We start from the raw sequence: 23,909 nt of genomic DNA on the forward strand, positions 1-23,909 counted from the left end.
AAATACAGATTAAATTATTTCTTGTCGCTTCAAAAATCGAACTGTTCCCACATCTAACCTTTCACAAACAGCGACTGCACTGCGAACAGTTGCTTCTTCTGGTTTTTCCAGTAAATACACTTATTCTTTTATTGCTATTTTACCGAATGCTACTTCATAGAACTCTTTTCTCTCAATTCAAGATAAAGCACTTTAAATTTTATCGCGCGGTTTTGAGCTTCCCTATAAGCTTCTTGAAGACATGATTGATCATCGCAGTTCTACACACAACTTTTAAAGCAGCTCAGTCACGGTATTTTGAGTTATTTTGGCCACATACAAAATTAATACAGTTTAATAAGATAGAAAAGCACCAAAGAGATATTGATAAACCCGTAAAGGAACAAGGATGGCTAAGGATGTAGAAGATTAACACGGATTACAAACGACGAATCTGAAATATTGAGGCTAAACTTTTCAATATGCGCAAACCGTGACTGAGCTCCTTAAAGATTTAAGCCTGAAAACATTCAGGCTTGAACTGGATTCCAACCCATGACCTCAAGCTTAAATTTGTATAACTGCGATGAATAATCATGTGTTCATATCTTTCTCTGCAGTTCAGATATATGATCTTTCATATATATTCACTTGTTTTCTGCAACATGTACGGGTATATTACGAACTCACAAAGTGACCAGCTCCTAGTTGGCTTGGGAGCTCAGTTGATAGAGCACTGCACCGGTATCGCAGAATGTCATGGGTTCGAATCCCCGGCGGTTTAAGCCTGTTAAGCCTAAATTAAATAACTGCGATGATCAATTGTGCCTTCACGTCTTTCTCCGTAGTTCAAATACTGATGATCTTTCATATACTTCTTGTTCTTAATAGTCACGCGTTAACCTTAAGACTGATTTGTGTCAAAGGCCAAATATACGAGAAAGATACGAAGTAACGGCAAATCAGTTGATGAACAGCTGGGTCTTCGCATGACATATGTATGGCGTGATTACAAAGGCATACAGACTGAGAGTCACAATTTTTTTCTTGAAAAAATTTACTTGTTTAGCGTGCGTAAGCTCCTCTTCAAAATATTTGTTCTGGGACCCTCATGTCAGTTGGAATGGATACTTTCTGTAAGTATATTTGATTGTAATTTACGATTTAACGGGATCTGTTCAATGATTTTGCAGTATTTTGACATTTTTTTTTTCATGATGAAATGAAATAAACAATTGCATGTATTTGTAGACTGCACCTGAGACTTGATCATATTGAAAATGCTAGCAGAGGTACCCGGTAGATAGTACAATCATTCCTTACTCATGCAGTATGGTTTTACTCTGTTTAATAAGTCTTTCGGAGAGAGTTAGTTATCAGACTTTCGTAGGAAACTAAGAGGGGAATTGAGAAAAAAACTGGACGCTCCAAGAGCGTTTACTCGGGCTTCGCAATATCAAATCGTGCTTTACAAGTATTGAACACAATAAAAAACAAATGTAAGCTTGAAGAGAATGAGGACATTTACAGTGTAACACAGCAGTTAGGCATAGATGTTTGCTATTCAAGTTACTTCGTTGAGTATCCTCTTCATCCAATTGCTTGTTGTTTCCGTCAGTTCTGTTCACGAAGATTCTTTGAACTTTGCTACTTTGCCTAGCTTTCAAGCTATAGGGGGCCGTATAGGATTCGTGGATGGACCTGTACCGGAAACGCTCGACATGAAACGAGCGTACATGGCAAGATTCTAGACTGCGAGCAGTCTCTCTTTTGCTCGAAAATCCGTGGGGAAGAACGCCACACAAGTGACCAGTTGTGAGTGTGCGAGCGTGATTTGCGAAGCGCCTCGCGGCATCGCCGCTCGCCTCTCGGTTCTCACACGTTCACTTGTTTTGCGTTCTTCCCCGCGGATTTTCGAGGAAGAGAGAGACTGCTCGCAGTCTACCGTGATTCTTTCCAAAGTTTTCTTCACAAAACAAAGTCACTGTTTCTCAAGCTTTAATAATTCTCACCCCAGGGTGGGTAGGGTTTTTGAGGTTTTCGATCCTGACTGTAGAGAATCGTTTTTGCTCCTGTTGGCATTGTGTTCTCGGCGTGATCCTTAGATGGGGGGCCTAAAATTGTATCAGCTAAAATTGCGCTGCGTAAATGCGTAAATTTCCAGCTAAACGAGAAAGATATGAAGCTGACCGGTTCACGCTATTCTTAGTTTTTGATTTTCCTTGGAATAGGTTGTCATTTTTCGAGTTTGGGCCTTAAATAGGGTGTCAATTTTCATACTCAAATACGGTCAGGGTTTAAGACCCTTCGCGGCTTACACCTATCCGAAATTTACAGAGGTACACCTCCCCCCTCTCGGCCAGTGCAGTCATTAAGAAGTTGGATAAACTACCAAACAGTCATAGGCGAAGAATTCTCCAATCTGTACACCAAAAAAAATAAAATAAACAAAAAATAAAAGCAAAATTAATAGTGTCGGCAATAAAGTGTCGCTAAGTTCTAGGGCAAACTTTGTACTCACCCAACAGCTAGATAATATACCAAATCTCTAAGAAGATAGCTTTTGCCATTGGTGCAACTAAACGAATTCGGTATCTCACACCATTTAATGTTTTAATTAAAGTTTATAATAGCCTTGTTCAACCACATTTTTATTATTTAGTGTGGGATAACTGTAACAAGGGTCTTTCTGAAAAACTGCAAAGGCTTCAAAATCGCACAGGTCGCACCCTAATGTCTGCAAGCTATTATGGTAATTTGGATGATTTGTTCCGGGCACTAGGGTGGTGAAGACTCTACTGTCAAAGATTGGAACAGAAGTCTACCCTAATGTATAAAACATTGAATGGTATGACACCTGATTATCTGAGATCAAGATTCGTATATCGTTGCAACGTAAATGCTTATCGTTTAAGGAATACCGAAAACAAATCAGTTCTTCCACAACCTCGAACTGGTTATCTTTAGAGAAGTTTTTCGTACAGCGGAGCTCAGTTGTGGAACAACTCACCCATAGACCTAAGACAAGCATCTTCACTTACCGATTTCAAATCTAAGTCGCCACACTTTAAAGTAATATCTTAATTTTAACTAAAGGACACAGGCGAATAAAATTGTATGCACTGTTCAGGACAGCGAGGTCAAAAAACCACACCCTGTCCCCGTATAGGCCAAATAAGGGAGTGCCCCCATAAGTTTTCCTAGCAGCAAAATATCAATGACATAAATTGTTCTTAACGGATCATGAGACTTAATATATAGATTTAGCCAAGCCTAAAGCGGAGCTCCCATAACATACTAATCATCCGCACACTAATAAGCATTTCACCAAACCGAAGAAATTAAAACAAAACAAGGCAGGCGCAAAACACTACGCGTGAGCGTCAAATATAAGGAGTTTTAAAAACCACAACGGCGACGCCGAGGGCAACTTCGTTTAAAAGAGTGACTTTATATTTTACCTACGAATTTCACGATACTCTTAAGTCATTTACTTTGTTTATCACTGTCAAAACTATTACGAAATTGCGATAAATTTGAAACAAAACTTTAAAAAATTAGCCTTCGTGGTTCAGGCTCACCAGACAACACAGCATTTTGGCATTTTACGTTGTTGTTTTGCAGAGGACGGCAAAAAAATGTACCATGAATTATAACGCGCGTGCACAGCCATTGTACTGCTCATTAAATCTTTTGATCAGTGACGTTGCCGTTGTCGTCGTGCTTTTCTCAAGCTCCCTTATTATATTGCTTGTGTTTGTAGCCGATATAACGCGCGCTCTGATTGGCCAATTGTAGAAGATTATTCTCCCGTAATGCCCACGGGCCGATTACGAGCTCGCAAAACCAAAGCAAAAAGCCATATAATAAACAATTTATTAATCGAGAGTGAGGTCTTTACGGGAATATCTCAAGCCTCGGCCTTGCCGTATTGACCGAGCGATATACCGCAAGGTCTCGGTTTGAGATTTTCCCATAAAGAACTCGCTCTCGGTTAATAAGTAGTTATTATTTATATCTCCGCTCGCGCTCTTCGGGCGCTGCAGCCCCGATAAAAATTGCGAGACTAAAAATTATGGCGCCTTGGTCTGTTTACTGCACGCAAAGAAAAACACGTGTTTTAATACTCATGCAGGCTCTCAAACTTCAAGCTTATTCTTGTTTTCTGATGTTTGATTTTTCAGACCAAGTTTCCATAGCTGATGTCGCATTCCTCCTGCCGCTCTCTGTGCTGACCGTGGTGTCAAACTCCTTGGTTATAGTAACAATATGGAAAGATCCATTGGACAACCTCAAAGCAATTCCAAACTACTTGATCTTAAACCTCGCCGTTAGTGACTTGTTGGTGGGTATTCCGGGCGAGTTACTTATCGCTCTTCAATATTGGTTTCCATACGAAAGCATCTTGCGCGCCTCGGACATGGCAGTGAATCTTGTTTTTAGTTCCTCAGGTCTGACAATCTTGGGCCTTGCAGTTGAACGACTGATTGTGATTTCTTTCCCGTTAAAGAGTGCAGATTATTTGACGTACACTAGTCTAACACTTGGAATTTTGTGCATCTGGCTCTTCGCTGGGTTGATGACACTCCTTCCCGAGCTGCAGTGGGATTCAATTTTCAGAAACAGAGTAGTCATTACAGATGCTGTCTGCATCTCGTCGTTCTTCATAATATGCTCCTGTTACGCAAGAATGTTCTTTCTGGTGAGAAAAGGTTGTTATCGAGATTTAACGACTGAAGCCGGTTTTGAAGAGCGACAAAGTTTAACAGAAAATGCTCGAGAGATGGAAAAGATAAAAAGAAGAGAGAGGAGCGTTATGCGTTGTGTGGCCATCCTGATTGGGTTACTGATGGTATGTTGGACACCTTACAAAGTGTTGGTAAACATGGTTCAATTTTGTGGAAAACGCTGTGTTATTACTGACGAATTTGAATTCATAGCACATAGTTTAAGTTTTCTGTATTCGCTGATCAATCCGATTGTTTATGCGCTGTGCACGAGAAAGTTTCGACGGGCACTTTGGAAGATAATCTGTACGTGTAAATGTGCGCGGCCAAGATAAGCTTTTAAAAGGGAGCTTAAGCAACAATAGCTTGCGAGCAGGCTCTCATCGTCGTTGGCACGAGCAAAGCTGTCGGCGAGCGAAGCTAGGCCCCTCACCGGCTTGCTTCGCTCGCGACTTTGTTCCCGCCGCAAAACACGAGGGCCTTCTCGCAGGCTAAAGCAACGACGACGACGGCGCGAGGTCAAAAATGAATTTATATTTTACCAGCGAAATTCGTAATTTTCTAGATCTGGCTCTAAAGACGTGCTCAGGCAAAATAGGGAGTTTACGAAACCAGGACGCGACGCCGAGGACAACGTCGGTCAAAAAATGATTTTATATTTTACCTAAGAATCTCGAGATACTCTAAAATCATTTTCCTTTGTTTCTCAGTGTCAAAACTATCACGAAACTGAATCTGGGACAAGGCGAAACATTTGAAATAAAAATAAAAAATTAGCCGTAGTGGTTCACGTTCTACGGACAACGCAGACTTTGGTCATTTTACGTTGTTGTTTTGCAGAGGACGGTAAAGAAATGTACCAAGAATTATAACGCACGTGCACAGCTATTGTTCTGCTCATTAAACCTTTTGTTTAACGACGGTCGGGTTGCCGTTGCCGTCGTGGTTTTCTTAAAGTCCCTAATATGCGATGACAGCGTTCAATTCCAAATGGAAATAGAAAAAATTAGCCGTCGTCGTTCGCGTTCCTCAGACTTCGCAGAACTTGGTCATTTCACGTTCTTGTTTTGCAGAGGACGGCAAAAAAATGTACAAAGAATTACAACGCACGCGCACGGCCATTATTTTGCTCATTAAACTTTTTGTTTAGTGACGTTCTCGTTGGTGTCGTTGTCGTCGTGGTTTCCTTAAGCTCCCTAATTGTCTAAAAGTGTGATTGAGTGACTGAATGAATAGCTGTGGTTGGCTTATATGTAATAAAACTGCATTCTGTCCACTTTGGGAACAATACGCAATTTGCATGATGGCGTCATTTGACTACAACGACCAGAATCCTTCAGTTTTTCTGTTTCTTGCGCTAATTCGGGCAATTGTTATTTAAACCCCGCTGGGAATTCAAAATTTAAATACAAAGAAAAAACGAAGTTGTAGTGAAATGACGACAACGTGCAAATCTGCTATTGGATAAAAAAAAAATTTCAAGGACAGCCAAAATTGGACGAGGCCGTTACCCGAGTCCAGTTTGGCTGGGAGAGGAATTTTTTGGAAACTATTTCCAAATTGGACAAGCATGTTGACTTTTGACGTATAATTATGTTGCATAGGAAACTATCCAAATAACGTGTCAAGGTAATTCCATCGACATAAAACTGACTATAGATTTTCTTTCAAACTTGACCTGTTGGCCTGCTTATATCAAGGGAACTTAGATTTTGAAATAAAAGGGGGGTCTCGGTATTCGTTTAGGGGCAGGAGGACCTTCAATTAACGTCTATAATTGCTCAAATTATCTGCTTTCAGAAACGTGTTGAAGAAAACTTTGGAAAATTAGCTTTTACTCCGACACACTCTCCACTCTTTTGGTATTTGACTTCTTTAGTCCTCACTGAGCTTTCCAGTAATAACTATATAACTATGTAACTACTGCGAGGAGTTCACTTATCACGTTCCTTTTAACGGGGCAGTCACATAATCCATCAAATCACTGTCAATCTGCCGTTTTCCTGATTCTAGGCCAACGTAATGACATGCGCACATCGCGTTAAGTACTATTGCGATTGCCCGCAAAACTACGTAGCATATATTTTCCTTCAAAGCTATAGACAGTAACTAAAAGATTTTCTACTTAGATTTTAACCAACTATTCTTAGGTGATAAAATTGATTATAGCGTTCTGTGGAAAAATTACTAAAAAGCATAAGCTTTCGTCTACTGTCTTCGACGGATAAAAAAGAAAAATTGGTGATAAAGTAAAATGTTAAAAATTTGAATATAGAGAGTAATTCGCATAAATTAAAATTACACGTATAAAAAATGTTTGGAAGAATGCTTAGAGTGCTAAAATTTAGTGTATGTTTAAAAGAATGTTATATTGTCTCGTGAGTGAGCACAAGTCGTTATCAGCCTCAACAGTTTTGGCCGTGTGCCATGATTCAACTGTCTTTCTGGTGCGATTGTTTCCTTTGTCGATGATTGTAGAGTTGTCAAAGTCAATAACTGTACAGTTTGCTGAATTGACCAATCACAGCACAGATAATAACTGAGAGATATAATAAATGTATATGTTGTTATTGTTGAAACCAAACCTTCCCTTTTAGTTTTTAATACTTTTTATTGCTGACACTAATTTGCATGTTTTTAAAATGTTTATCACCGCTGTTTGTGTTATATTTCTAATTTGAAATAGTTTATCAGGGTTTGTACCAGCTGTATTTATATTTAAATTCAGCTGATCAACTGTTTGCAGTATAAATGAAGTATTCATCATCATTATCCTCATCCTCATCCTCATCCTCCTCATCATCATCATCATTATCACCATTATTATTATTATCGTTACCCCGCACCCTTTGATCGAATATTTACTCCGTTATCACTGCATTTCTTACTACCAATCTCTGGGATGCTGGACAACCAACTGCTGAAGTCACGCTTTATTGTTCTTTGCCTCCTAATTTTGTGACAATAAAGAATGTTTGGAAAAATAGAAAAACGATCTCTGGTTAAAAATTTGTTTAAAACGAGCTTTCGACTACCAGTCTGTAGTCTTTAACGAGTAATAGATAGAAAGCGCAAACGTTAAAATATATACTAAGAAAAGTGTGAAAAAACAAAATTATAATTAAAACAATAGAAATGCTTGTGTGCGAGTAAAAAATGCTAATTTCAGGCTCAAAATAAAATTGAATATTGTCTTGGTAATATTGTTTTCTTCTCGTCATGTTGGGTTTGACAGGCCCGCAAAAAAACCCCAAATGGGGCATTCCCGAGTTACCTTGTGCCTCTGTTTCAAAACAAGTCTTCGTGCAATACCTTTCATATGGAAATGAGTTTGATTTGCTAGAAACTGAACCTGTAGGCGGACCACATTTTCCTATGAATGGTTTCGCACGAAGACTCGAATTGACAGCCGAAAAAAGAACGCATGATCACAGGTTAGTTTTGACACAGAGGCAAAAGCCAACACGGAAATGGCCTATTGGACCGCAAATGATCCCGGAACCGGAAATATTAGGGACTTTAGATATGGTACGGCTAGGCTGTAGCACAGCGGCAGGTAGTAAAGATCAGGGCGCTTATACGTTTCACCTCCCGGCTTTTTATCACCCTGGTGAAGATCACTTCCGGTGACGCCATGACGCGCGTACCAGTACGGCTTTCCCGCCGTAGCCTTGCTTTCTACTACGGGAAAGTGCCTGGTTTCACGTACTCTTCACGACGTGAGTATAAGCCTGCTGTTTACTTCTCATTTTAACGCTTTTTCACTGTTTGAACACCCTAGTTTGAAGATAAAGTTCTCAATCATAAAAATCATTTCTAAGATCATTGTTTCTTTGTCATTTGTACAGAAAATTTGAACGATTTTAACACCTACAGCGAGATGATCAGTTCAGTCATATTAGTATCGGGCCGAACAGCCGTAGATAAGGAAGCTATAATTGTTTACTGCTGTTCAAAATGTGTTTTGTTATAAACGAAAGTTTTGTATTTTTATAATATGACGGACACTTCATAGGGTTGGTATACAAAAATTTGGCCAGGCAGGTTGGCAGGAATACATTAAGACGAGAAAGCCTTTCTGATCTAGTATAGACCTGTCTGAACTGTACACTGTTCTGGTGTCTAATTATATATATAAAAAAATAGATTATTATTCAGCGTGTTTCACAGTTTTTCGCTAAATATGTACACTAACCCTGCCCTCGAGATACAAGAACAATGTTAGAGCCTTCGGTTAGTTTCCAGCTTACCAGGCAGCGGCCTTTTCTCTAGATTATGCGCAGTGACCATGACAACTTTCAATAATTACTCACAGAATGCTAGAGAAAAAGTAACGAATTTACAGTGTAAACATCTAGATATGTCTGAATGGAAGATAGCAGCATCGAGGACGTGAAAGTATTGGCTTCAGATTGGGTGAAGAGAATGCAAAACTCTGTTCCAACTCCTAATGATGATCTCAGGAATTATGGTGTCGTCAGAGTTCGTTTCGGGTCAAACGATGAGCGAATGCTCCGGAGCCACGATTTTTGCGAAGAAAATGGGAAAATAGATGACTTTAATTTGCATCTGACAAATACAGCACGTGCCGGCTTTACTGATTCTCCAAGACAGTTGTCTGTCGATGCAGGAAGAGGTAGAGATGTTTTCGAACAATATGACACATCGTTCGAACGCACGTCCAAACAATCGAACAGCGCTCACTCGTCCAGAACAACTGGCGGGCGAGAGGAGATTTTAACAAGAGAAGCAAGCTCCAATGTCACTCCAAGAGTAGATGTGTCGTTCTTACGCCAAAAGCGTTTGGCTTTTTTCGACGATAAACTGAGATCGCAAGAAGAAGGGGATATATTGCACGACAAGAATAGCAATATTTTGACGAAAATCGCTGTGAACCACTCGCGACCCTCCGAAGCTCACAGCTCTTCCAGCAGCGAAAAATTTGATTTCTCCTTATTAAGGAGCAACGGCTTTGCAACCCAAGAGTCATCAGACCAAATGTACGGGTTGCAATTGGCAGAGACACCTGTCCCGTCTCATTTTATAAATGGCAGTGATCACGACAATTGCGTTAAATATCCGTGCATGTCTCCTCGGGTACGTGTTCCTGATCATGAACCTGACGAAGAAGACATCAAACTCGAGCTCTGGGGATTAAAAGAGGCTGTACAGTCTGGAGAAGTTGATTTAAATGTATATTTAAAGAGACCAGCGTGGAGAGATCAGAATGTTTCAGACTCTACAACTTACATGTACCGCCGGCTTGGAAAAGAGAATTGTGATATGCAGTCTTCTGAGGAACTTCCAAGAAATGGGTTTGATCCATTACTGCATGACAAGACTAAGCCTGTCATATTACCTGACAGTGGTGGCTATAAGCAATCTCACTTTCATTCCGTTGTTAACGAAAGTGGAAAGATCTGGAAAGAAATTAGTGATGATGTTGATGATGGATATTTTTCAAAGGAACATAGAACTTCTTTTTCCCCTGTTTTTCATATGCAAGAAGGTTCCCATGTCTTTAATGGTCCTGAGCCTCAGATAAATGGCCCACTGTATTCTGGTTTTGAAACATCAGATTCTGAGAGTAGTTTGTTGAGTTTTGGTTCTAAGTGTGATGACGTTCACTACCGGAAGGTCGTTAAAAAACAAGATTCTCCTGTTGTTGATAAAAGGTTAAGTCAGAGAACAAATGTACTTTCTGCTAGCAAGAAGAAAGAAAACAAAATCAAACCAAAAAGAAGCAAAGATAAAATTCTGATGGAACTGACTGAATTTATAGAAGGCTCAGGAACTCCAAAAGACGTGAAGCATTCAAGGCAAAGTACCAGGAGTAATGATGTAGCAAAAGTTAATAATGCACATGTACAAGAAGGCAATGTATTAACTACAGTCTTAGGAGATCACTTGCATAATGGTTTTGCAGAAAGAGCTGATGCAGTGAATTTAAATGGGAATTCATCATACATGTATAAAACCAATGTTTGTGATAAGAATGTTGTACAGTCATGTGATGATTACAATCAGAGAAGAGATGGTAGAATACTTGAAGAGAATCAAGGGAGTGTTATGGGAAAAATTTGCCCAAAGTGCAGTGAAGTGAACAGTAAAGCTGCTAATTGGTGTATTGAGTGTGGGACAGCACTTGTTTGTGTCAAGGCATCTTGCTTAACACCACGACAGCAAAATCACTTTGAGAAACAGTGCCTAGAGACACAAGCCTTAATAAAGGAAACATTAAAAACACCCATGAATTTATCACAGGCCTTGCCATATGATAAAGCTGCTAAAGAAGAACGGTCACTCAGTAATGACATTTCAAATCTCTCTTTACAAGTTTCGCAGAGCACTAGTAATTTAGAGGAGTCAAAGTACTCCTCAAGTCCCCATGGTTACAAACGGCGTTGGATGCGTTCAAGCATTGCTTGGAACACCTTTCACTCCAGTGAACTCTCAAAAAGTCCTTCTTTTGTTAAAGAGCATGATCAAATGAAGGACAAGAAAAGAGCAACTTCTTTCTCAGATCTGGTGACTCATTCCTCAACTGACAAAGGCAACAAACACAGGAGAAATAGTCGAAGCAAATCTGCTAGACAAAGAACAGTCAGCTGCAGCTCAGTTGGTCCAGATGAAGAAGCAACCAGTGCTTGTGGAAGATTGACAATCGAAGACCACAAACGTCCACAGACTACTTCACTGAAAGGCACACAGAAAGAGAAACAAAGTAGGACCTACGATCAGAGGTCAAGTTCGTCCCTGGAGAATAAGAATGGGAAAACAACTAAAGGACAACACAAAGCTAATTTGCGCAATGGTTTTATCTCTATAGAGAGTCAGTCATCTCCAAGCTTGCTGAAGGTATTTAGATAAATTTTTTACATGTTTCTTTGTGTGTCCATTTACAATATTAATACTGGCTAAACTTGTAGCATGGTGTTGATCAGCCTTGTTAATACTAAGTCCTACACTGAACATTGTAGTCAGAGTAACTCTGTTGACTTCATTATGGGAGAACTTGAAAGAAATCTGAGTTACTAGTGTCATTGACTGTCATTGAATGAAGAAATCACACTTGAAACCTGTCATGTACTAGTAGTTAAAACAGTACGAGGGGTGGTAAACTGTTTAAATATGTTATGACAATTTTTTTCTGGTTTCTTCTTTTCAGAGCTCTAGTGTATCATCTTTGGATGGTGGAACAAAGTCTTTTCTCTCACAGGGTGCAAAGACAGTTGTACCTCCATTGAATCTGCAAGGTAAATATATGCAATTACAGGTTTTTCTTATAACATTGCCTGTTAAGGGAGAAAAAAAAATGAAAACATATGAGTTTTCAGTTGCCCCACTAAAATATTTCTTGTCCAATGGGCGCAACGATGAAAAGAAACGCGTGCTTTATTAGTAGTGCCAGACTTCTAACGGCAACATTTTCTCTTTTCCATTTTCTAGATGTGGGTAGCTATGACAGGATTCTGACCCTGGTAAGTTGTGTACAACTATTATGGTTATTTTATTTATGTAATATCAACAATGTATTTAATGTAAGCCCCATGCTTTCTTTTTACACCTTACCATGTCTTACTTTGCACATGTTGTTATTGTTGTTGTTGTTTTTTTTTTGTGGTTTTCTTATTAAACAAGTATAACAAGTCTTCAAAACTGTACAAGCAGTGCAACTGTACAAATGTACAGTCATTTACATGTACTACTATATATCTACATTCCTTCTTGTTTTCTCATGAAATTGTACAATTAATGAAGGCAACAGGATTCCACGTTGTCTACTATATACTAACTACACATGACAAGATTTTACTCTTCTTATTTCAGAAACAAATGCACTTACATGCAGTTATCATGCATGGCTGTTACATAAATGTATGATGGCTTGTATGACATCTTTAGCAAAGCTCCCCTTCCTTACTTACAAGCATGCATGTGCATGTTCTTAGAAATTGAGTTGTTGTAGTCAGGAGATGACATTGTACATTGTAAGTTAGTGGTTTAAGGCAGATTGTCTTTCAGATGTTAATTTTGAGACATTTCAACGAGCAGTTATTTAGAAGCCTTTATCAGTTGAGATTGCAAGATTTACATGCGACAGTTCATTAAATATGCATATGCAGAAGGTTACATGTTAAGTGCAAGACCCACGTGCCTGCCACAATTGCATGTGACTACATGTGAATGTATTAAATTTGTAATTTGTTTAGTATTTTGGGTTTGTTTGCAGAATTGCATGCAATAACAAAATGTTGTTCTCTTGCACAGATTCGTTCTCAGCGCGACAGTGATCCGGTGCCATACCTATACCTTCCTGATGAGCTCTTGTTGCTGATATTTTCTTTTTTACCGCACAAAGACTTGGTGTCCTGTTTAAGGGTCTCGTGGCAGTTTCATCGAATCTCAATGGATGAATCTTTGTGTAAGTGTTTTAAATCCAAATCTCACTCAAAAATTGTAAGGAATTTCCATTGTGGTCTCCACAGCGAACTCCCCAGATATGTTTTTTTTCTTAGTGCAACCAATAAAACACGAAGTGCAGAACTCAACAATGTACAAAGTGTAACATATATTACTCTCCAGTAACTCACCAACGATCCATGCTCTCTTCCAGACTTCCCTTTAAATCCCTAAAATTTTCTCGAAAAGAAGCAGTCAAAGTTGATCCCAAATGATATTTTAGAGGTACATGTAGTTGACAAGCTTTCAACTAAAAGGAGGTTTCCATGACAGCTGCACGTATCCCGTACATTGTGGTGCTGTTGGGGACTCATCATGGGTATTTTATTTTGTATTGTAAGTAATATTTATTGAGAAATGTCTCTATTTTGCAGGGAAAGTTATTGTGTTAAAACAGAACAATAACATAACAGATGAATGGTTGCATGCAATTGGCATGCATCGTCCAATGAGTTTGACCATTTCCCAATGTCATGGCGACAAAGTTACAGCCAAAGGCCTCCGAGATTTGTTCAGGAATTGTAGTGATTCCTTAGAGGTACTTGCACTTGTTGATTGTTTCACTGTAATCTCACTCTCTATATTTTCATAGTTTTCTACATTGTGTGGTTCCAGAAAATATTCCACCCCTTTAGAAATTCCAGTTTAGCATTATACTTTTCCTTAAATACCCTTGGAATTTCCCATGGCATTCCTTGGGGTGGGTATGGATATTTCAGGGAGAATTTTGGCTATGTATAATAGCATTTCCATGACTGGTATTTTAAAGCTTACAACTTAGCAAGAATAACACTAGTGGGCTTGAAGTGTAATGTGTTGTTACAGAAGAAAATACATGTATCTATACTTCCCCCAAAGAAGGGAATGGAATTTCTTGAGTGTGAGGGTTCTGTACGACCAAAAAATTTAAAGAAATGTATTCTTGAAGCTCATTTGGAATTTCTATAGTGGTACATGTAGGTGGGTGGGTGGGGGGGGGGGGGGGGGGATGGGGGAGTAACAGAGGAATGGATATTTTCTGCACAATTACATTTACACTGTTGAGCTTACTGTGGACACTGTAAATGACTTTGAACTGAGATTAAAATACAAAAATGGTTGAATTTGTTTGAAGTTAAATATACACATTCTATATACATGTACATGTACAATGTATCGTATTAACTGAGCACAAGGGTTGTGCTGTGAGAACATTGGCCCAAGGTCTTGACAGTAAAGTCTATACAAAAAAGACCAAGGCCCAATATTCTTCTTTAGAAGAGCAATCTGATTGGTTGATTTTAGTTTTTGACGCCCTGAGCTACATGTACAATGTAACTTAACCATATTATAATTAACATGTTCCTCAAACTCCAAAATAGCATGGACTATGATTGTGTTCAGTTGAACATTCAGGCATGAATCAAAGAATCATTTTATGTGGAATGCTTCACCTTTGTGACTCTTCACTTAAAGTGAATTGAAATGTGTGGTTTGGTGTTTTTCATATTTTTAACCCCAGGAGCTGAATTTCAATAGATGTCGTGGGGGTGAGTTGATTGGTGAGTCTGTACTGCTACATGTTGCGGCACGATGCTGTTGGTTGAAGTCTGTTGATGCGAGCTGGAGTAACGTCAGTGATAATGGAGTCCAAGCTCTTGTTGACAATGTGAAGAGGTAAGGTCTAGTTCTTCATCCCTGGCTTTACTCATATAACTGCTCTAGTTCAAAGGAACATACTGTATAAAGTATGTGATTTTAAACCTCATTCTGCTACCATTTGGTCGTTGAACATGCTTTGGAAATAACAGTCTATAGTAAGGAATTTTGTATGTTTCAAGTAACATGCAATGTTGAAAAAAAGTTGTCAGTGTTAAAAGTACTGCTAACGTCTATCTTTTACTGTGAAAGACGGCAATCATTGGTTGGGATTGAACGTTGGTCAGCATGATTGTGACAAGCACGGTAATCAAATGGTAGGATAAAATGTAAACAAATTTGCCACAAACAAGAGTTTCGTAAATTAATGAATTGGTGAAATTCTGTTTACCTGTAGATTGGAATGTCTTTGTTTGAATGGCTGTCAAGCTGTCAGTGATCAATCTATCAAGTGCGTGGCAAACAAACATGGCAAAACGTAAGTTTCATGGTGTGATTTATCTTACATGTCCACACCTACTGTAAGGGTGCGTTCCAAGATCACTCGGATCATACATGTAGTGCATCAAAGGACTGATGAATGAATCCGTGACCAGAGTGGATTCATCGGTTCCTTTGATGCACCATGATCCGAGTGATCTTGGATCACTGATCCTGATCCAGATCACCCTAACAGAACGCACCCTAAATGTTTCTTTGTTGCAGTCTACCCATACATGTATGTGTAAGAGTGTGGTGGCTGAAGTACATGTATGGTGTGCTATTGTTGCCATGGGGACCATTGTGCTTTGTCTAGTCCAAGACACTTTCCTCTAACATTGCTTTTCTCAACCTAGTAGGGGTTGGTATAAATTACATAATGCTGGGCACGGTACATGGTTTGAGTATTAGAGGTTTAACTGTAGTTGGTGACTGATGTTTCGACAGCCTGAGCGGAAGCCATTTTTTCAGACTCTGAAGATGACTTCCGCTCAGGCTGTGGAAACATCAGTCACCAACAACAGTTCTTTTCAGAACTAACCTCAACCGGACGATCAGACCATAAAAACTTCTTAAGGCTGTGTGATAACTTTAATTAACACGACAAGCGTAGTACTTGAATTTGAGTTTTCTTGCCCGTTATCTTTGTTTTTCCACTCATTTTAAGTAATGTGCCTAGGTGTCCGGTCGTTTCGATGCAAATCGAAGTCGATTCGTTACATGTCGTACGTCGATTCGATACGCATCCACAGTCTATTTCATGCAACTTCTATTTACCATGAAATGTTTCGTAAAGCAATTTTTCCCGTCCTTCGCTCCTCATATTGTTAGGACTTCAGACTTTTTTTCCTCCATCAAAAATGTTTTACTGAATTCAATAAGTTTTATGTGTAAAATAGCTCTTAAAACCGAACGTTTTCTCTCAGTATCTACTGTTCTGTCGGATGCGTTAATGCGTGAACGTTGCTGTACAAACAGTTTATATAATTAGTGAACAAGAAATCACTGTGATCATAGTGCAAAGACAAAAACACGTTAATTGAAAACTTTCCTCGAGTTTACTTGAGCAACGAAACGTGAATAGACTTTGATTCGTATGAAACGAATTTGAGTAGAAACGTCCTACATTGTTGTACAACCTGTGCCTACAGTACATACATGTATCATGTACAAATGTTTTGCTCTTCAGGCTGAGGATCTTTGAAGTGTTTGGTTGCTTTAACATCACTCCAGCCGGAATACGAATTCTTGGTCAGACCTGCAGACAGCTTCAAACTCTGAACATTGGGCAGTGTTACAAGGTACTGTACGTAGACTGTACATTGATATTCAAAAGGGTATTGCCTATGTTCCCGTTTTCAAATGTGGAAATGGCTCCATGGCGAACAATAAAAGAAATAACATGATATTTTTCACAGTCTACTTTGATACTACATGTACCACTGTGAGAGAATTGGCACGAAGTTATAACACTCAAATCTCTTTTTTCGTGCTACATTATTTTCACTAGAGTCTTATCATAATCAAGAACAACTGTCACAGAAGAGTAATTTGTAGATAACTGGCCTCTCGCTAGAAAAATTGCCTAACAAAAGGCGCTGCTTAGAGAGTAACCCCACTTGACTGCATCGGGTTTGTTTCATACTTTAATCCCCCAGTGCAAACAAGCCTTTACTGAGGGTTTTAATCATTATTTGTTTTTAGGAGAACTTGAAATTGCGGTCTAATTATTGTCTGACTTGTTTTTTTTCCGTTACAGATCACTGACTCAGCCATTGGTTCCTTGGTATCTAATCTCCAAGGGCTGGAGAATCTTGATCTGCGAGGATGCAAGCAGGTATGATAATTCACCATTTTAGTAACGCTTACGTTTATTAGCTTCTCTTAACGAAGGGCAAAATCGTTTAAAAAAGGTTATGTTACACGGACCGATTTTTAATACCGATTGTTAATCCATGTTACACGAGAGAACTTTTGAAGCAACCTTGTTGCGGCGACGGTCGGCAACGGTATGTTGTTCATGCACAATTCGAGCAACAATGTTGCAGGTTTTTGAATCGCTTTCAAAAACTTGCAACATGTTGCCGCAACGAGATGTTGCGTTAAAAGTCGCCCAGTGCGCCATGTTACACGACATCGATTTTGAACGCAACAATGTTGCGTTAAAAATTGGCTCGTGTTTACAACATCACCTTAAAGTAGAGAAACACGAAGTGATGAGATAGTAAAATTACGTTAACAAGGAAGTTAGCACGAGGGGCAAAAAGGAAAACACATTTGATGGGAAAAAGGGGAACAAATTCACATCAAGCAAACCAGTGCAATATCGGATCGCTGGGTAGGCGAGATGCAAAGAAATGACTAACAACATTACAAGTAGGCTTTCTCAAAGTCCTTCTTTGTCGTACGTAGTCCCGGCGTGAAGGACAAGGTTACAACTACTCCCCCTGCCGCCCGTCGCACCCGGGTTTTGAACATCGCGGACTCTTTTTTCTCGCGCCGCGCTCAGCTTTCTTAGCAAGTCTAAAGAATAAGGAGTAATGGGAAATGCAATGAGCCAGACGGAGAAAGCTCTTTTTTCCTGCCAATTACTATTTAGGATCGAAATAATACATGTTAATGTAGCGAAATTTTAAGACGCCGCTTTGTGAACGGCGGTTAAAAATTAATGTTTTATTAAATTAACTCGACTTTGACAACGCGAAGTTTTTTGAAACTGTACTAATTTCATGAAGATAAGCAATTCTCCTCGAGATCCCAATTTTTTGTTAGAGCAATTGACGGCACTAAGACATTTAGTGAACCTCGTATCTCAGGCCGTTGAATGAGCTGCACAAACATTGTGCTGAGGTCACATGAATTTCTTTCTCATTACCTGTGCGCTTTACTTTATATCAGGAGATATAATCGATTATGGCTCCAGTTTATATTGAGATCGTCAGGAGAAGTCAGTTCTTGATCAGATTCATTAAATCCTAGGTTCGTGATTCAGCTGTCAAAAAGATCGTGCGTCACTGTCCACTTGTCACTACTCTTGCGCTCGCTAACTGTCCTCTGATCACGGATGTGTCTTTAGCAGAAATTGCCACCAATCTTCCAAGAATAAGGTAAGACTCTCAACCCTCACGAAACGTTTGCTACGGTAGCTCCTTTCCTCCTGCATTGCCCTGTACTATTTTTTAGTTATTTATGGTATTGCCCAACAGGTCTCTGGATATATGCGGCTGTTCTAATGTGAGTGATAATGGTATCTGTACACTGTCCAAAAGCTGCCATAGACTGGAATTGTTAGACCTGACGTCTACTGGAGTTGGTCACAAGAGGTTAGTTACAAGTGTTTTAACGTTAGGCAAATTAACCACCGTTGCGAGTTAGGAAAACCTGATGTTTCGAGCGTTGGTCCTTCGTTGGAGCAAAAGTAACGATGTTAAGTCACATTCATCCCTACTTGTTCTTTCGCCAAGACCTCCTGTGCTGCTCTGTGAGCTGGCAAGTTCCTGCTCGGGATTGCCCGCTCGGGTTTACCTTGTTTCTCATGTTCTAGTTCTTTTTTCCAAGTCGCGAACAGGAACCTTCTAAAGCGACCAGTATTTTTCCATCTATCTTTTCTAAAATACGCGCGCGCCCCATGTGGAACGCGCGTGATAACAGTACGCAATGTTGGCGCAATTCATGCGCAGGTGAACTCTGTAACATAAATTTACTTGCGCGGTTTTCTCTTTTCAGTGTCTTGTCTCTTGCTAACTACTGTAGTCAGAGTTTGTGCAATTTGAAGCTAAGTTTCTGTACAGACATTTCTGAAAACACGGTGGTTCATCTCGCTAAACGCTGCAAAAGGTAAGTATATTTTTATTTCATCACAAGGCACTCCTCATCAGTTTTATATTTTCGTTTTTCTTTCGTCTTACTGCCGAGTGAAGTTCTAGAACGGGTAGTTCCTCCAATCATTGCAAATAAGTAGCGAACTCTAGAACGAAGGCTAGTTTCTTTATTTTGTTCCGCCCCGGCAAGTTTTCAAACTGTTTAAGATTCTTTGCTTACTATCAAATGGCCACAAGCGTTCTAAAAAGAGCCCAGGATTCTCAGTGGAATATAGTAGAGCTAACTCGTTTAATTGTCCATACTAGTTCCTACAAATTGCCCATACCAGTTCTAAATTCTCATCACAGCTTCTCGCTAAATGTCCGATTTCCAGGTAAATTCGAACCTTTCCCTGCGGATGCTTCCGTAATACGAACACCTTGTTACGGACAGTTTTCTTGTTGCCAAGGAATCAAAATTCATACAATCTTTACCTCAGCGTAAACCATCTTACGTTAAGTTGTTTTACTGTAAATAGTGTGCGATACTAAAACTGACTGACTGAAACTGACTCTAGAACTCGAACACTGTGTCATACTTCTTTGCTGTTTGTATAAAGGTTTGACTGTATCGAAGGTACAGTGCCTCGTACACTTTGTGCCTCGAGAACCAGTTCCACCAATACCCGATAGGTTTGTAAAACCTGTTCCCGACGATTCTTCATAATCTCCCCACCCCTTCCCCTTGCATCTCTTCTGCTGTAGCTATAACATTCAACAGTTTGCAATATTGGCCTTACCTCTCTTTCTTTCTCTTTTCAGGCTAACCACACTTCACTTGTATGGCTGCAAGCGGATACGTAACACATCTGACCTCAGATTACTCAACCCCTCGCTCACTATCGAGTGTTAGCTTGTTTGTAATCCAGTGACACTGTACATTATTTCTTAGGGGTAGGGTGGGGAGGATCGATACGTCGATGCGTGACTATGTCACATATGTCACACAATCTTTGCTGATGCTTGAAACATTGCGTTCATTTGACTGTATTTCGATGTTATTTTTGTATTTTTTTGTAAACCATCCCCTGCTTGGAAAACGTGGAGAACTGAAAATTGTGCCTGATCACAGGGAATCCTTCATCTCCACGGCTTGCAAGTAATAATTTTGTTGCTCCGTTATTTCAAAGCGTTGTTGATAGGTTTTGTATATAAAAGGCCAAAAATATTTTAATGTAGCAAGTGATTTAAGTAGTCTTAAAATAATTAGATAACTAGAGTATTATTTAACTAGATAATATAATGACTTATAAGAGTGGTAGGAAATTCTGTTTCCTTTATTGGATTACTAGGATCACGTGTTTAGCTTAATGCGCAGGTTCGATATCTCTTGGCTGCTTTGAGTAAATTTCTTGTACCTTAAAGTTTTTTCGGTGTGCGTTGAGAAAAATGTTTCGTCTGGGAACTGAAAACGCCTGCAGAAAAATTTCAGCGCATGTCTGCCGTGTCTGCGCACTGCCCAGAAGGACACCCTCTGGTGTCATTTTCTGCTCACGTAGACTAGAGAAAAGTGTAGGGCTGATGCGGAGTATGTGATTCACGATGAGGTAGGGGGTGGGGAAAGGAGGCCTGGAGGGGGGGGGGGGCAGGATTGTGGGAGGGGATTTCGAAACAAATGAATTGTTAAATAAAGTTAATGTGAGTAAACTAGAGATAATTTTCACACAGCTCTCGTAATCCTCTCAAGAATCAAGTGGGGAGCGAGGGCATATGGTTGTACAGAATAGTAATTATTTAAAAAAATGAAATAAGAGTAAGCCGAGATTGTTCATTGTGGATTGGTTTTAATTTGAGTCTTCTGGAACTGTGCTAGTCGTTATATCGTATTTTTGTCTGAATGGATATTGTGGCAAAAGAATATTGTGTTTATTGATGTAAAACATTGCTGTGCTAACAAATATTTCTTCAAATCACTAATTTCTACTCATTTCACTCTCGAATTAAAGGACTTCGCTGTTCTTTCGTCAATCCTGGGATTCATTTCTGTAGGGAGAAAAATGAACATGTCATGTGACGGGGGCATTGTTCTGTCCACCAAATACCTTGATATTCAGTCAATAGAAATATCACATTAACTTACGTGGAAAGAGAAAGAAGGATAAGAGAGTTCATTCCCCACACAGGCCTCATTTCTAAAGTAATCCCTTCTCAAGTTATGTTTAAATCATTCCTGGATTTAGAAATGCCCGGACGGTCTAGAAATGGCCAATCCTGTGAACAGAATTTTACTCGCGTGGACAACCAAAGCGGCTATACACGGATTTTCATCCCACATGAAAAGATTCACGCAACGCGCAACATCCTTGAAAGAACTGGGTATCATGCTGAAAATAACTTTCGGAGGGGGGGAGGGGGGGGCGGGACGCCCTACTTTGGAAAATTTAGCCCGTGTGGGGGATTAAATACTTTTATTCGCTCTTGTTAACAGATATTCTAGACAACTGTTGCAATATAGAGACGTTCTATTTTGAAACACATTCACTGTGTGTTAATTTTGGTCCATTTTGTGACTGTGGGGTTGCGTTCTAATTCGTTATGTCTAGAATGTTTTACCATGATAATTAATTTAAAATTCGCTGATGTACGGCTTCGTTATAAAACGAAGGTTAATTTATGTAAATATCACAGGGAAGTATAGCCCAGTCTGCCTCGTCCTCGGAGAGCTGGGAACGCGGCGCTTTGATGAGAACGAAGATCGTAGTGCGTCCATTTTCCGGATGCAACTGTCCTAAAACTCTACACGCAAAGTGCTCTAAGTTGGGGATGGGGACTGGGTACGCGGCAGCTGCCGAGTGGCTTTCATTTGATAGTTCAAACTCAAGAGTTTTGTCAACTGGACGGAAACCAAACTTGTCATCACTATGTCCTCTTTTACTGCATAGTAAACAATAAAACATCAAACCCACTCAGGGTTCATTCGAAGCAAAAAACGTAATGAGCTGATGGCTTCTGAGTGATGTCAGCTCGAAAGCATCTATCAAGATTTAAAAAATAATTGAGAATGTGTCTACATTTTAGACTTTTGTACACTATGTTTTTGTTTTCCCACTAAACGTGAAAAATGTTCATTACACACATGGTTATTTTATCAGGCGTTTTATTGATTTAATCTTTTCAAACTATGAAATATCAAGTTGGCAGCTTTTCAGGAAACGAACGGCCATCTAACACTGTGACATATGTAACAATTGTCTAGTTCTGGCTCTCTCTCCGTCACGCAACAGTACGGCTGCCGGGAGTGAAGCGTTGCGTGACAGATATTGCCAGAACTGGACTAAGGACCTGTTTACAAGGAGGGAGGGTTACCCTAGCAAACGGGTTAACCCTAGGTTGGCAAAGGATAGCCTGGGTTTAAAAGCAAAATTTCACAGGTAGGGTAACCCTACAACCCGGGACCTGGAATGTTGACAAGGGAAAAAGTTAACCCGCCTACCCGGGTAGCCCTGGCTGCCTTGTAAACACGACGAAGAAAAAAAAAAAGAAAACAAAAAGGAAATGTGTGAGTGCCAGGGTAACCCGTTTGCTTGGGTAACACTCTCCTACTTGTAAACAGGCCCTAAAAGTACAAATGCCAAGCAAGGACAGGTCAATTGTTCACCATTCATTCAACTTACCCATCACGTTTCTCTTCCTCCTCCAGCCAAGTGCTCCTCCGTTACTCTCAATATTTTCTTCCTTTTCTTCCCTGTGTTCTCTTCCATTTTCGAGAGTTTCCTTGTATCCCGCGGATGTCCTGTGCCTTGTCATGATACAAAAGCTGACTAAGGACATGATCGCAAATGTTGTTAATCCGAGTCGCATCTGAGAGACAGAGACACCATAAAACAATTACATAACGCCCCTAGCTGATCAGAAGAAGGAAACATCTGGTAGAAAGACAGGAAATTTCCTGGGATAATTGAAAAGCGCTTCTATTGACGTTTTGAGGACAGCGTGGTACTGTAAATAAAAATAACAAAAGAGCAAACACCTCACAAGAGACAGATGACGCACTAAAAACTCTCCTTTCGCAGAACACCAGGGAATAACAGAAAGCTAAACTTCAGAATCAAATGTACCACTAGTACTGTTAATAGTAGTTGAGAGGCTGGTTTACACTAGGTCCTAAGCATCAGCAATATGAGTAAGCAAGTAACTGTGTTGTTAAATAGCGCTTTTTTAGGAAATGTTCTGAATAAGAGAAGCTGGCTGTCAACATGTTACTGTACATGTTCCCTATGTTTATGCGTCAGTGGAAACTAGCCTTTTGAGAACCGAACCTAAAATGAATAAATATACGCAACAAATTCATTAGCAATTCCATTGTGCAAAATCAGGACTTACGATTTAGTCCTCACAAGCAAAAGTGGAGAAATAACTATTTTCAATTTCAAGAGAAGAAAATCATAAGACCAGGTAAACACTTACATTTTACAAGTCCATGCTCACTTAAAGTAAGATGAAATAAATGAATATTTTGGCAAGCTCACATCGTAATTTTGATTACGGTAATTTCAGACTTTTGCGCGAATATATTTTTTTTTCTGGGATATAAATAATCTTCAGATTAAAAAAAACAGCACATTACCTCTCATACAAAGTGATTGCCACTTATCCACTCTACAGTGAGGAACGCTTGTTAATACGCTGAATTAAAAATGAAACACGTACCCTTTTGTCTGTGCTTTGTTTCAAATTCTCCGTCCGTTTTTATCCATGGACCGCCAAAGATCACTCAAGCTTTGTCTGTATCTTCCGACAGAAACAGACGATCAAGCACTTG

At 39.6% G+C, this 23,909-nt stretch overlaps 3 protein-coding genes across 3 annotated transcripts; 2 read left to right on the top strand and 1 right to left on the bottom strand.

Moving 5' to 3' along the window:
- Positions 1-1,048: 1,048 nt before the first annotated feature.
- Positions 1,049-5,245, top strand: LOC145500663 (sphingosine 1-phosphate receptor 1-like). The gene is made up of 2 exons (XM_081480189.1): positions 1,049-1,115; positions 4,164-5,245. The coding sequence occupies exons 1-2, from the start codon at positions 1,091-1,093 to the stop codon at positions 5,039-5,041; spliced, it is 903 nt and encodes a 300-aa protein (XP_081336315.1). The 5' UTR covers positions 1,049-1,090; the 3' UTR covers positions 5,042-5,245.
- A 3,372-nt stretch (positions 5,246-8,617) lies between these two features.
- On the top strand, positions 8,618-21,482 carry LOC145499281 (uncharacterized). The gene is made up of 13 exons (XM_081478778.1): positions 8,618-11,564; positions 11,875-11,962; positions 12,156-12,187; positions 12,978-13,131; positions 13,544-13,707; positions 14,671-14,825; positions 15,205-15,285; positions 16,477-16,588; positions 17,047-17,124; positions 18,267-18,394; positions 18,494-18,610; positions 19,014-19,124; positions 19,910-21,482. Exons 1-13 carry the CDS (start codon positions 9,075-9,077, stop codon positions 19,998-20,000), a joined length of 3,801 nt encoding a protein of 1,266 aa, XP_081334904.1. The 5' UTR covers positions 8,618-9,074; the 3' UTR covers positions 20,001-21,482.
- Positions 21,060-23,765, bottom strand: LOC145499282 (uncharacterized). Its single transcript, XM_081478779.1, has 3 exons — positions 23,715-23,765; positions 22,762-22,948; positions 21,060-21,130 (listed from the first exon to the last, which is right to left on the bottom strand). The coding sequence occupies exons 2-3, from the start codon at positions 22,946-22,948 to the stop codon at positions 21,072-21,074; spliced, it is 246 nt and encodes an 81-aa protein (XP_081334905.1). The 5' UTR covers positions 23,715-23,765; the 3' UTR covers positions 21,060-21,071.
- Between the last annotated feature and the right edge of the window lie 144 nt (positions 23,766-23,909).

The sequence above is a fragment of the Orbicella franksi genome, chromosome 10 (assembly GCF_964199315.1).
Source record: "Orbicella franksi chromosome 10, jaOrbFran1.1, whole genome shotgun sequence".
NCBI classification, from domain to species: domain Eukaryota; kingdom Metazoa; phylum Cnidaria; class Anthozoa; order Scleractinia; family Merulinidae; genus Orbicella; species Orbicella franksi.

Coding starts and splice junctions, on each gene's coding strand:
- LOC145499281 (XM_081478778.1), top strand. CDS start 9,075: ATGGAAGATAGCAGCATCGAGGACGTGAAAGTATTGGCTTCAGATTGG. Junction 13,132..13,543: donor CTCAATGGATGAATCTTTGT/GTAAGTGTTTTA, acceptor TCTATTTTGCAG/GGAAAGTTATTGTGTTAAAA. Junction 16,589..17,046: donor ACATTGGGCAGTGTTACAAG/GTACTGTACGTA, acceptor TTTCCGTTACAG/ATCACTGACTCAGCCATTGG.
- LOC145500663 (XM_081480189.1), top strand. CDS start 1,091: ATGTCAGTTGGAATGGATACTTTCT. Junction 1,116..4,163: donor AGTTGGAATGGATACTTTCT/GTAAGTATATTT, acceptor TTGATTTTTCAG/ACCAAGTTTCCATAGCTGAT.
- LOC145499282 (XM_081478779.1), bottom strand. CDS start 22,948: ATGCGACTCGGATTAACAACATTTGCGATCATGTCCTTAGTCAGCTTT. Junction 21,131..22,761: donor GAGGAAGAGAAACGTGATGG/GTAAGTTGAATG, acceptor TTCTCCCTACAG/AAATGAATCCCAGGATTGAC.